This window comes from Rhincodon typus, chromosome 14 (genome assembly GCF_021869965.1).
Source record: "Rhincodon typus isolate 14 chromosome 14, sRhiTyp1.1, whole genome shotgun sequence".
Classification (NCBI taxonomy): Eukaryota; Metazoa; Chordata; class Chondrichthyes; order Orectolobiformes; family Rhincodontidae; genus Rhincodon; species Rhincodon typus.
In genome coordinates, this window is record NC_063345.1 from 60,031,600 (window position 1) to 60,046,425 (window position 14,826).

Genomic DNA, 14,826 nt, shown 5'->3' on the forward strand with positions numbered 1-14,826 from the left:
AAACTCTATTTTTTCCTCACTTAGGCAAAGTCTTCCTCACACTGACAATGTTCCCTTACTCAATACGGAGGAACTGCCTAAGAAGGGTACAGCTTTTAGTAATTTGAAGACTTTAATGATAGTGTTGGGTTTCCACTTAGATCAGACATTCCACCGAATTACATAAAACAATTCACACTTTGCGTATAATGCATTGTTGACACCCGATGCACAAGGATCATTAGCTTGTAGATAGAGAATCTTGACTCCACATTTAAATAATTCACAAAAAAGCAGAAGTAAACTCAACTGTTTTATTGAAAGTTGCTCAAGAGTCAGTCCATTTGTTTGTTCCTTTAAAAACAATGCCACCATTGACAGAAATTGGAGTTAGTCTGCACTTAACTCAAATTTAGAAAAACATTACACTATCTGTTGCTATTTGCTCTTAACCATTTGTTCAGCTTTGAAGACAAACCTTTAAACTGTTGTCAGAACTACAGCAACTTTGAATCCATGCTCAATGATGATCAAAGTCTGTTTGAAACAGACTTAAACATCTTAAGTCAGAGAGACATCAGCATTCTCCTAGCAATCTACTTTAACTTCCTCTGAATATTATGCCTGCATGAGTAACTCTTTTCTGCCTATTGTTGATATGTTATTAGACACTACAAACTGCCATTCTAATTTTTGTTAATGTTACTGTATTTATGAAAAAAGGATTGAAATCATTAAGTCCTGCTCACACAGCGAAGTATTAATGTGCTCAGAACACAATGCATGCGCAGTGTGCACATTAAACTGCATTTCCTATTCAAGGCATAGAATTAGTGAATATTTAAAATCAGGCAGGTGCAATTTTGCCCATTGTATCGTTGGCAACGTTCTGCAAAAGCAAATCAGCTAATCTTATTTCCCTCTCACTTCCCCATGGCCATGCAAATACTCTCTTCAGATGCTTATCCAACTCCATCTGAAAGTCATACATGTGCTCCACCAAATGCTCAGACAGTGCATTCCAGAACCTAAATACACAGTGTAAAAAAAAAACCTCATCGCTGTTAATTCTTCAGTCCATGTTAAATCAGTGTCCTGTATTTCTCCAAAATAGGGATAATTTATCCACTCCACCTAAACCAGTCATTATTTTGAATACTTTCCAAACTTCTAACATGTTATTCAGATAGCAGCTGCAGATTGATAACGTAGTTCAATAGGAAAATATAAAAAGACCAATTGTTCCTAGCTCATTAGGTCAATGACAATAGGAGAGTATAAAGCTTATTTCACTTAAATAAATCACACGTACAGAAATGGGGTCTGAATAAACAAAATGAGAATTCATTAACCTGAGAAATACTGCCATAGAGGATATGCTCAATTTAATGTACTTCTGTTCATTAAATGAACAGTGGTCATCTCTCCAGATGTGGAGTACATCTCTAATACTTTAGAGAAAACTTCAGTTGACAAAATCTGTTCCTACTTTTTGGAGAAGGTAAACAAACTAATTAAGAAACTGTGAATCAATCAGTCAACTACTGACTGTTGATATCTAAAGTGAATTTTAACACTCCCAGATTGCATTTAAAAAATCTCTCGTTATTGGATCTTAATTATGCTCAGGTGTTTTGCCACCACAATGGGACGTTATCAAAAAGATCTGCAAGTTGACTGGATTTACTTGAAATATACTATAATAGCCTAAGAGTTTGACTGGTGTCCAGTTTCAAAATTTAGAATACAGATTAATCAGAAATTTACCTTACTGTTCTTGACTCTTAAAGGGGGCAAAGCCAATACTAAATTTCTTTTCCAGCTTCGCATCAACTAAGATGTTATTAATTCAAGATACCTGGGGAAGAACTTCCAACAATTGAGAACATTGTTTGATAAAGTTACACGTTGCGCCTATGCCGTACAATTCCAAATGAATTGTATTTTACAGTACATATCTCAGAACTAACAGTTGCATAACACTATTCTGGTACACCAGCTTTTCCGGTTAACATGGAATAGGAAAACAACAAGCTCCAATAATTTTAAGGACATTTAATAAATGTTACAATACTGAGAAAATACATTACATGGTCCACAGGGTAAGTAATTCAAATTTAACCTCAACTGTAATGTAGTCCTGTGTTCAATAAAATTGCTGGAAAATAAACTAGATAGGTATCTTCCAATTTGATTTTTTCCACCTTATGTCAAATCAGATGACATCTGAGTGGAGCTCTAACAACATGTAGGCTGCAGAATTTACTTATTAAATTGTAAGAATTAGAATTAACCACAGCTGAGTATCTAAAATCAAAAACTTTTTTGTTGAGTGGATTCTCCACTTTTATGCAAGACTGTTATATAATTGTGCGAACATCAAACTATTCCATGATACATCACAAAAACAAGGTAAATCTCACTTTCAAATGTTTACATTACAAAACAAGTTCAATACAGTAGGTGCACAAATTCTAATTCTGCTTTCCATGTGAATGCCAATCTTTCGAAATACACTTTGAAAGGTATTACCATTAAAGAAAAAATGGACTTTCCATTCCCTGACATCAGTACATTTCTTAATTTCCTTTGAGTAGTCCGATTACATCGAGAATAAAAACTACATTGCAAATTTGTAAGAACAGATGTCGATAAATCTATTGAATAAACAGTGCAAACAAAAGCTGCATCGGAAAAGCCTTTTAGTGAAGCAACAGTATTTGCACTGGAATACAAACTGCAAAGCAAAGCTAATAAGGCTTTTGATTGTCACACATTACTTATAGATTACGTGTACTGCACGTGGAAAGCTTCTACAGTCAGCTGGGTAAAAATAGCATCCCTCATTTAAATTCCATATGGTTCACAGATCAAGGTATCAAGCACAAAGTTATTAGCGAAGTGCTTGATTCTGTGACAGTTTTCTGTTGAGCGTTTCTGGATACCTATTGAAATAAAAAAATAGCTTTAATTACCGTGCAATTTAAAAACAGCACAACACAAGTTCATTGGTTTATGACAGCTCAAACTGCTGAACTTATAGTTTTGACCTTGGTTTATCATTGTGAAAAATCTGGTCAATTTAACAGTAGAACTGTACCTTTCAGCATATTTCTGTGCTGCAATCTGTAGGTCTTTTTCCCTGAACAGAGACGGTAGATGAAATAACCCAGCTGATCAACATTGTCAATACGTTCAGTCACCATCAGATCTTCATGAACAAGGTAGGTCTGAGGCAAGTAGTCACCTGTCTGTTGGGAAAATAAGACATTTCCAAAATGACATTTCATTTTTAAAAAATCAGCAACTGTACAATGGAATTTGAAAGGATTTTCCTTTTTTGGGTGAAAAAGTAATTTATTAATAACTTCCTGTTTAAAACATAGGATTGTTCAGAAGTTCAGTTTAACCTTGAGCACCGAAAACTCAATTAGTCTAACTCTATTGGAACGTCAATCAATCATGAATTTTCATGAAATTAAAAAAAGCAACTACATGCAAGAAAACTAACTATTGCTATAAAAAATTCAAATTCAGAGCTCCCATACAATATTTCCAGTATTGCAACAAATGGTCAATTAAGAGAGGGAATGTACCCCTTTAATCATTGAGATCAGTCACCTCATCTTATGCAGGATCAAATCCTGGCAAATATAACTTGGTATAGCAGCTTGCCACAACATTGTAGAATACTTTCAAGCCTTTAAGAAAATTTGGTCATTGAATCAGGTACTTTGGCATTGCTGCATTTTTTCATCTGTGTGGACAGTTGGGAGATACCATGAGAAACAAGTTTTTTATTTTTGTATGTTGCTCTTGCGGTTATAGGGAAGTTATTCTGGTAAGGCAATTACTAGTGCTACAATCAAATGAAGTTTGTTTCATCCTTGTGTAGAAGTTTGATGACTGCCAACTGCATGTTTTTTTTTTAAACAGTAAACCTTTAATCCCTGACACACTATATCTCTACTGCAGCTAATCTCTTGAATCACATCCTCACCACTACTACAATTGCCCTCATTTCTCAAACCATTATCTTTTCATCCTGGACCATTCATCAAAATGCAACCCTCCTCTGCACTCCCTTACTCCAAAAGGATGGAGATTTGAAAGGATATGACTGACAACTGATCTAACTAATCAACACCACATTTGGTTGAATCACAGAGTACGAGCAGATCTTGCTAACTACTCAAGGAGCATCATAGATTGCAAAGAGAACCTTAGCGCTTTAAATTATTGCAAATTCGTCATCGTAACAACCGTTTTCTTGTCTTCAATTAATGCAAGAAGTTCATGCTTTAATTTTTCATTGAGGCCAAATGTTCAGCTGTCATTCCTGCTTCAGTCTCTTTCCCTTGTTCACTGCACCAAAATTCCTTTACCTATAAGCTCAGATCTTTTCAGGTTTCTCTCCTATTTCTCACATGTTCTGAGCCAACAATGGTCATAAGACCTTCCTTCTGGGCCCACGGCCCTAATCCGAATAACTCAACAACCTGGCACTCATGTTGTTGGGATTCTTGGAAATTTTTCTGTCCTCTGTTTCTGTCCTGCTCTCCTTCAAAGCTGCCTTAATTATGCCTCTCAATAAAAATTTTTCCACTGTTGTATTCTTGCAGTTGACCTCTTGTGATCTTTGTCATCACTACCGATATGTGGCACTTGATTATGGTTATTTGACGGAGTTCACTGATACCAATTCTCCTTTGTCTTGGGCCTAGTTATTAGTGGTAGAAGATTCATGACCCAGTACAGAAGAGGCACCGTTCTGAGACAACGAGGTTTTTTACATGATGGCAATATGTAAAACCACATTTAGTTAGAACACCCACCACTGTCGTCCAACTGATGGGGTGGGACATACTTGGCTTTGTTCTTAGGTATCTAACTGCATCCATAGATGCAATAGCTTCCAAACTCATTCCCCATACTGTTGCCCAAAAATATGCCCTTGCATTATTTCTATTTCCTGTGACATACAAATCAAGTTACTTCACTCACATACTGATGAAATCCAGCTCTATCTCTTGATTCCTCTATTGTCTACAAATTATCAAATGCTTAACTGAAAGATGCTTAACATTGGATAGTCTAATTAAATAATGTCAAGAGCAAAGTTAATGTCCCTGCCTCAAGCTCCGAGTTATTTGGCAAAAAGCTGGATCAGACTGTTTGTAACCTTTAGTTCTATACTTACTGTTTACAAGTAAACTTTTACACAGTTAATGTTTTTGAAGTTTACTTCCAATTAAAATACATTTCATCAGGTACACCTAACATGACACTTTTCCTTCTCTGGGAAGGCTGAAGGTCATGATTGAAGATGCAAGATTTGGGCATTTATTTATTTAATGCCTGCTCTGGAAATTGGCATCCCCTCTCTTACCTGACCTTCCAAGTAATGGTATGGATAGAGTTATCTCCACAGATATCACTGTCAACATTCAATACACTTGGACAGGGCAGAAAGTGAGCATGATGAGTATGAGAGTGAGGTACTCAAAATTACCACAACCCATGAAACCCTGTAATGGAGTAAAATGTACTGACTTCAGCTTTGATTTCTAAAATATGTCATTAAAAAGTAAATTTAGAAAATTTAAGGATCTCCTGAGAGTCCATAATAATTAGCTACATGTATACTTAAATTACATTGAAATGCTTGGCATGCAGAGATACAAACTTATGAGGAAATTTGCATCTATGTTACATAAAACAGAACCCCAATTTATGATGAATAGCTCAGAGAAAACAACTTGGGCCATAATGCTACAATTCCTGAACATGACTTGTACCAACTCTACTGAGCTGTGACAAAATGTCTTTTTTGGGTATTATTCTTATACAATCATGGAATCATAGAGTTGCTACAGGACAGAAACAGACCCTTTGGTCGAACTACTCCATGCCAATCAGATATCCTAAATCAATCTTGTCCCATTAGCCAGCATTTGGCTCATATCCCTTTAAAGCCTTCCTATTCATGTATGCAACATATCCCTTTTAAATATTGTAATTGTACCAGCCTCCACCACCTCCTTCGATAGCTCATTCAACACATGCACCACCTTCAGCCTGAAAAATTTGCCCCTTAGGTTCCTTTTGTGTCTTTCCCCTCTCACTGTAAACCTATACCCTCTATTTTGGACTCCCTACCCTGGGAAAAAACCTTGGCCATTCACTCTATTCATCCACCTCATTTTATAAACCTCCATTAGGTTACCCCTCAAATTCCAACACTCCAGGGAAAACAGCCCCAGTCTATTCAGCCTCTCCATATAGCTCAAACTCTTCAACCCCAGCAATATTCTTGTAAATATTTTGTTAGTTTTGCTTCTTTTGTGGAAACATTTAAAAAAGTTTAAAATTTATTTTTCCTAATCAGCAAAGGGCAGTGAAAGATACTTCTAAAATTATCAACATATAATTTACTGTCATGACCTTCTCTTTGGAAATCTCTTTTGAAATATCTTATTGTATGCAAGGTGACATGATCCAAGTTGCATTTGCCAGCCTAACCCTATTACGATATACATTCAGATAAACTTTGCTTTCGTCATTGTACTAATCAGGATCTATGCTGATTCAATATTTTCGGTCGAGTTCTTGTTTTTCTCCCAAATTAAGACTTCTTTGACTTCAACTTCAGTGGCAGGCTATCCAAAGGCAAGCCAATTATATTTAGTAGTTGCCCTTACTACATCTCATGAACAGTAACAACTGAAAATCGGGATGGAAAAATGAATGCGAACAGGAGAGAAACAAAAAAGGAGAATCATGCATCAAATGGGCTGAGATTAGCAAATAGCATATAATTTAAAACATATAATTTACTTCAGACAATACTGAAACAGCATTTACTGATACCTACTGCAAGTCTCATGAACAATTCGAGCAGGTTGCGTGGAGGCATGATGACAGAAGTATTCAAAGTAATCACATAGCAGTTATCCAATTTCAGATCAAGATAAGCAGTTAGGATCTAGAAGTAGATTCAAGTACATTTAAAACACAAAATTTAAAAATACAGTAACATCATGTACCATCTTAAAACATAGGCTTAGCTTCAACAGGTATAAAATTTAACTCATTTAATTAGAACAAACTTAATGCTGTGACTACACCCTAAGAATAAAAACAAATCTCAAGAGTTACTTGAAATTCTTCACAGATAATCTCATCCAGAAGCATCAGAGTTCATATTTAAGATGCTGTTAAGCAATCTAGGTGCAAATCATTCTTCGCTAACAAAATTGGTTTGCATACATTTGAAAATGTGCATCTAAAAATCAAATTATCAAGATGTGTTTATCTAATGAGGCGAATTTTTAAGAACTTTGTTCGCAAGTCTTCCTGCTTATCATCTAACAAAGTTAAAAAGTAGTGGTCTGACATGACTTCTGCCTACACTGCCAGGATTTCAGACCACAGTTTGGCACACTGATCCCTCTACCACAAGGCTGGCTGAAGGTCCAAAATACACTGCTTCTATTATTCAACACAATTAAGCAACAAGATTCTGTATCCAGCTTGCTTCTGAATTGTATTTTCTACTTGACAATATATTTGGGGCGGCACGGTGGCTCAGCAGTTAGCAATGCAGCCTCACAGTACCAGGGACCCGGGCGACTGTGTGTACGGAATTTGCACATTCTCCGCGTGTCTGCGTGAGTTTCCTCCGGGTGCTCCGGTTTGCTCCCACAGTACAAAGATGTGCAGGCTAGGTGGGTTGGCCATGCTAAATTGCCCGTAGTGTTCAGGGGTGTGTGGGATGCTCAAAGGGTCGGTGTGGACTTGTTGGGCCGAAGGGCCTGTTTCTACACTGTAGGGATTCTATGATAAGACTGGATCACCGTTTAGAACAAATAATCTAACATTCAAATTGTCCAATTGAGTTCGGCAACAGGAATCTGATATGCATTGCATATGCTGTCTACATCACTATTTGGTTATTCTGTTCTACATCAGAAAACTATTATTACGAAAGTAAAGCACCATTCAGGAGAACACTGGACATTACCTATCCTTTGTATCCAAGGTGCAAGCTAATACTTAGTACCAAAATAATTTGTAGTTTTCAACTATTATTTCCATATTTCAATTATTGAAACACTCAATAGCAATTACATCCAAGGAGTTCATGAACCTAAGTTTTAAAAATATACAACTAGTTACACCTAATTTACCATATGGCACTGAACCAAAACATTAATTTATCTCCAGTCAAGGATCCAGTTGTTAACAGGCACAAATACTGAATTCAACTAAAATGATCAAGATATAGAACCAGTTTGCATGTAGATATGAAGTAACAGGGAAAAATAGTAACTGGTGGGACGAGGATTTAGCATCCATTCTCAACAATAGCTATACTCTGGGCAGAATATAAACGAAGAAATAACTGGGGTACGTAAGAACACTACTGCAATGATCGTTAGGACTTTAACCTTCATATAGATTGGACAAATCAAATCAAGATAGCCTCAAAAGGGTAAGCAATGAGAATTTGGCACAGTTTATTAGAACAATACTTTGTGGAACAAACTTGAGAACAGACTATGTTAGATCTGATAACATTGATTGGGATGGGTTATTTGATCTTATGCTAGCATATCCTCTAGGGAAAAGGGAGCATTTCACTTAGAACTTCAAACTCAGTTTAAGGATTAGAAACCTAGGTGCAAAAGTAAGAATAAAGGAAATTGCAAATGCTGAAGACAAGCTGGGCTGGGAATATAAATTAAGATGATTCCTAACTCAGTCATAATCAATTGATAAAGAAGGCTTTACAAAGAGGATGAACCTTCGGTGGCTAATTAAAGGAAATAAAGTTGAGAAAAGAAACAATGCTTTGAAGGCTAGCAGTTAAGACAATTTCAGAAACCAAAAGGATCACACAGAAAAAGGAGAAAATAGATTGAATTCAATGGCAAGAAATATACTGCTGTAAGAGTTTCCCAAAGTATATAAAAGTTGGTCCCTTAGCAGATAAGGCTGAGGAATTAAATGAAGGGAAAATGAAACAGCAGATTTTGAACAAATGCTTTGCATCAGTCTTCAGAAGACAAAATGAAACTCCCATTAATAGTAAAATACCAAGAGACAAGAGAGACAGCTTCAAACAATCACCACTTGAGAAAAAGTACCAAATAAAGTAATGGGCTGAAAAGGGCATGACAAGTTTCCTTGACCTAATGGCCTGCATGCTCGGGGTCTTAAAAGACATGGATGCAGTGGTTGTAATTTTCCAACCTTCGTAAATGCTGAAAGGGACGCAGAAGATTGTAAAACGGCATATATGTCATTTCTAGTCAACGGAAGAGATAAACAGTAGGCAAAAAAAACTGTAGAATTAGGCTAACATCTATCATTGGGAAATTGTTGGAATCTACTAGGAAGAAGCAAACCATTAAAAACCATAATATATTCAGTCAGGTAATTAAGTCACTTCTTTACTCCCAAATCCTGCCCACCATTTAGAACCAACAAGTCAGATGTGTGATGCAATCGTCTCTACTTGCTTGGATGAGTGGTGCTTCGAAACTATTCATTCAAGAAGCTTGACTGGATCTCATTTACTACCTTCACCACTTACTCCTTCCATCAATAACGGACAGAGGAAGCAGTGCGTACAAATTTACATAATGCACTGCAATAATTCACCAATGCTTCTTCGAATGACACCTTGCAAACCCGCCACCTCTAACACTGAGGGCAGCACATGCACAGAAACAGCATCATCCGCATGTTCCCGCTAAGCAACATTTGTTCTAAAACAGAAAATCTTGAAATTAAAGGACCATTTGGATTTTTACTGTATTCCTTCTTGGCTTGAGAATTTTCCTCACTTTCTAGTCACTCTTTTAGAATTACAATTTTAACATAAAACCTTACCAACTCAAAATCATGAATAATGACTGCTGGATCAGCATCATCAAATTCTGGAACTGGGACATCAATAAATGCCACATTCCCATCATTTCCCAAGAACTGCACATCCTCTGTAGCAAAAGAATAAGGAGCCTCTGTTTCAGGGTCATCTGATAGGATACGAGAATCCAAGTACTGCATGCGACCATGGAACACTTTGTTCTAATGGCAAATCAAAAGAGATCAGCTTAGTACAATATTATTACAGTAAAATTCCAAAACAAGACAATTGCAAGTGAGATATGAACATGGTGGCCAACTACGAAAATCACTGACAGCCTCTGATGGCTGACTATTTAGAAAGTCATTGGAAATGGAGAATAAAAATAAAAGCTCAGCTGGCAAAGAAAACGACACAGGCAAACCAGAGACCACTGAAGGATGCCACGTTCTTACTGCACTGTCTGTCTATCTCTGTAGCAAGTGTGATGATGACTGCCATGGTAGCATGTCACCCTGAGCCACAATGATCACCTTGGCATAAACCAATGTGTTATAAGATTTAGATAACAGGACAAGTCAGGTACATCTACATTTGAATTGACAAGCAATTCAATTTTCCTAGCTATGCTGAGACAAAATGTTAGACTGTTATTTCTGAAAACAAAGGGGTACAGCATTCAAAGAAGTTGAAGATATTATGGAGACCTTAAACTGAGGAGCAACCATGCACACATTTGTTGGCTAAAAACTTTAGAGAGATTCTAAATTCTAAGAGTTTCAAATATTGAGTAATTTGGTTGGATTTAACCATAAACTAATTCATACAACTTAAACCATCAATTCTTTGCTATTATTAATAATAGCCAAAACTAAAAACCCAGTAGAGATTAACATTTGTTAGTTTTCCATGCGCAGGTAATCTTATAATAAGGTTGTCAAATGAAATAATGAAAAGGTTGTTTTCTACAAAAGAACAAAAACAATTGTTATTGCTATGACCAGGCCAGGAGAAATGCACAGTCTCTCTAGTCCCATTACTCTACCGGTCATATCACCTATTTAAATGTTTTAATGAGTTACCAAACTAGCCAATTATACTGTCATGATAACCCTAGGATACTTATGGACATATAGAACTTTTAACACATTTTTAAAAAAGATGCATAACCAAAAATGACTGAGTGTGTACATACTGAACAATGTAATCCAGTGACTGTCTAGAAGCCTTCTGTGAATTACCTTCAACACCAGGGGAGACCCTGGAATTTCATACCTGATAGGTGTCAAGGATTTCAAAATCAGAAATGCACTGCAAACTCAACTATAATTTTCCGAGAGTCATCTTAGTCTGTGAGCATAATAGGAGTCACCGGACCCAAAATGTTAACTCTGTTTTTTCCTTCACAGATGCTGCTAGACCTGCTGAGCTTTTCCAGAAACTTTGTTTTTGTTCCTGATTTACAGCATCCGCAGTTCTTTCGGTTTTTACATATGACTTAGTGTCATTTAAAACTAAAATTTGTTTTTTTAAAACATAATACTTCAGAATTTCAAATAAACCAATTTTCACAATTCTTTAAAACATCAATAGTCAACAAAATTAATAATGAAAGAATCTTAACATTATTTAGATCAGATTTTGTACAAGATTTGTGCACCAGGGGAACATCTGCCAGAAGTATTTCATTAAGACCAATGCAGATCAGAAACAGTTTCTGTTCTCAATGACAGTTGCCATTCAAGATGACAACCTAGAGCAGTCTCTATGCACCTATGAGTGATTTGAGAGATGCTGTGGTGAATTTTCCTGTCCAGGAATACTAACTTCTGAAGCATTTGCTTAGGAACAAACTAACTATAACTGAAGAAGTGGGATGTATCCAAGACAGCAACATTAAGGTAAAATTAGCTGCACACTTAAAATATAAAACCTTGGCCAAGCAACAGCATATTTCACCTTGGCCTGCAAACCTTAATACGTGTGCAATGGGCCCACTGAAACCTACTGATCCCAACTCAACTTGTGCAGTTATACTATATATAAAGTATTAACGAGGTTATTTTCCTTTTCCAAATACTTAAAGCTTAACTATTCATTTACAACACAATGTAAATTGTCATATTAATCCGGAGTTACCCCTGATGACTTCAGAATAAAGCTGTTTTTGACTGGCAGTTGTGATGATTGCAGCTAGCTGTTGAGTAGTCAGCTGTTTACTGGTGTGTCACAGCAATTGTGATTATGTGCAAGTGCACATGACACTCCACCTAGTCGTGGCACAGAACACAACAAATTGCAGCCAATCAGAAAATGCAGGGAATACACTGCAAATCCTTTTCTTGCACTCATAAATAACCCTACATTAAAAGAGAATTACTGTAAACTTCCATCAGGTGAGTACGTCCAAAAACCTCCTAAAGTCTGAAGTATTTTACCCAGTATACACAATATCATACAAATATAAGGAAGAATGATGATGTGGTTAAACTTGAAAGGGTCAGAAAAGATTTACAAGGATGTTGCCAGGGTTGCAGGGTTTGAGCTATAGGAAGAGGCTAAATAGGCTGGGGCTATTTTCCCTGGAGTGTCGGAGGCTGAGGGGTGACAGTATAAAGGTTTATAAAATCATGAGGGACATGGATAGGGTGAAGAGTCATGGTCTTTTCCCCAGGGTAGGGGAGTCCAAAACTAGAGGGCATAGGAAAGATAAAAGGGGCCTAAAGGGCAATCTTTTCACGCAGGTGTAGAATGAACTGCCAGAGTAGTGGAGGCTGGTACAATTACATCATTTAAAAGGCATCTGGATAGATATATAAATATGAAGGATTTACAGGGATATGGGCCAAATGCTGGCAAATGCAACTAGATTAATTTAGGATATCTGGTCAGCACGGATGAGTTGGATCGAAGGGTCTGTTTTCGTACTGTTCATCTCTATAACTCTAATGAATTACCTTTGGCACAATGAATCGATACAGGCAAGCTCCTCCAATTATCAATCCAGATAGTATGAAAGCCAATCCAAGAAGAGTAAATAAACATCTTCCAGTGGAATTTTCTCTTCCAGACACTGCAGCAGCTTCTGGATCCTATACATACAAAAAGATTAAGTGTTGGCTGCAGAGTCACAAACACTAAGTTTTTACACAACATATATGATTCCACTTGCTACAACATCACCTAGTTTGAACAAGTTAAAATAATTCTGGAATCAAGCAGTTCTTAAAAATCAAATTAAGATTGTTGCAATCTACAGTCCAAATACTCAGCAAATGTTTAAAAATGAACATGGCCTAATATAAGTGCATTTCAGATTAAAAACCACCAGGTAGCAAAGTTGGTAGCAACTTTAAATGGAAGGTACTTCTACTCACAGCCAGACAGAGTTTACTTTACCATCACCTCAGGAACCATCCTCAAGAAAATGGACGGGAACTACATTAGCAGTAATCTATACTGATACATGCATTCTAGCACAGTGCCCTAATACTAATAACTGCTATACGAAAGTTTTTTAAATTACCATCTAGAAAATAAGTAAAGCACAATTTTCTCGTCCAAATAGCCTAGGGTCCACTTCCAGACAGGAAAAAAAACACAAACTGATAAATGTGAAGTTCCTCTGGATGAACAAGTCAAACATAAGGTTCTTATTAGACAGAACATTGCACGGGTGGAAAGGGCCAGGTAACAAAACAGTGGTGATATCAGTTTCTCTGCTTTTTCCATGTTCTTCACTATAAAATATTCCTATAACAGGACATTTGTCCTAACTGATTTTTTCCTTTGCATATACCTAAATAAACTAGATTCAGCCTTTATGTTCCATACCATCTTGCATTCACACTCTTTTTCCTTTTGCCATCAGTTTCTTGTTGCTCCTTTGCTGGGTTCTAAATTGCTTCCAGTCTTCAGGCTTACCACTTCTTCTGCTGTCCTTGGAGCTAATTCAAACCTATTTTGTTAGACACAGTTGACTCACCTTCCCCTTTAAGTGTTTGTCTCTTAGAGTGTGTATCTCACGTATGCAATTTTCCTTTAAATACTGGCCACTGTCTGTTGACCATCACGGCTTTTCATGTATTGTACTGTCCCAACCCAATGTACCAATCATACATTAGAGACAACAGTGTGGAGCTGGAGGAACACAGCAGGGCAGGCAGCATCAGAGGAGCAGGAAAGTTGACATTTCGGGTCGGGACCCTTCTTCAGAAAGGGTCCTCTGCTCCCCTGATACTGCAGGCCTGCTGTGTTCCTCCAGCACCATACCACGTTGACACAGACACCAGAATCTGCCAGAAGGGATAACAGCAAGGATATTGAAAATTCTTCTCTCCCTCGCTCCCAATTTTAGAAACTAGTACAATTGTAAAAAAACACTTGGAAAAACCAGCGTTCACTGAGAAGTTATCAGCCACTTTGGCACCCATGAGGAACAACAGCTGCATAACTGGGACTCAGTCTTCATTATCACAAAACCCCCCAAAAGCTGTATTCCCTGGGTTTGTGTGTATGCATTTGATGTTGCATTTTGTTATTTTTCTCATGTTTGAACGTGAGTAAAACTCTACTAGTTTTCACTCAAGAAAACCTTGGAATTGGCTTTCCTTCATTTATGATCTGGTCCACAAAGTTTAAATGAAGAGTAATAGCTACGTGCTGAAAACTGAAACAAAAAGTATTTATAACGACTGACAGACAGTGGGTTTAAAGAAAGGGGCACATCACCCCTCACCTGGTCATGACAAATGTATCTTTGCTTTTCTTGTGTTCTTTTAGTTTTAACTTCCCCTGATACACAGTTCTTAGGTGACATCATCAATCATCTTGTGTTTAGTCTTCCTCATTCTGGTATAAAACAGCTTGAAGTAGTTCTTGCATTTCTGCTGTTTGCTGAGAAACATTATTGAGTTGCTCTATCAACTGCCTCTGGCTGAACGCTGCTGCAAAATGAGAATCTGAAAAAAAAA

The 14,826-nt window shown here is 37.0% G+C and overlaps 1 protein-coding gene across 1 annotated transcript in view; it reads right to left on the reverse strand.

The window, feature by feature from the left end:
* Positions 1-2,019: 2,019 nt before the first annotated feature.
* The window catches only part of LOC109916291 (integral membrane protein 2A-like), a 24,772-nt gene continuing 11,965 nt past the window's right edge, over positions 2,020-14,826 (reverse strand). The window contains exons 2-6 of the mRNA XM_020516012.2: positions 12,811-12,945; positions 9,877-10,074; positions 6,854-6,964; positions 3,080-3,230; positions 2,020-2,924 (exon numbers count right to left, since the gene is read on the reverse strand). Of these exons, the coding sequence (XP_020371601.1) occupies positions 2,827-2,924; positions 3,080-3,230; positions 6,854-6,964; positions 9,877-10,074; positions 12,811-12,945 (693 nt within the window). The 3' untranslated portion in view covers positions 2,020-2,826. The remainder of the gene's footprint in view (positions 2,925-3,079; positions 3,231-6,853; positions 6,965-9,876; positions 10,075-12,810; positions 12,946-14,826) is intronic.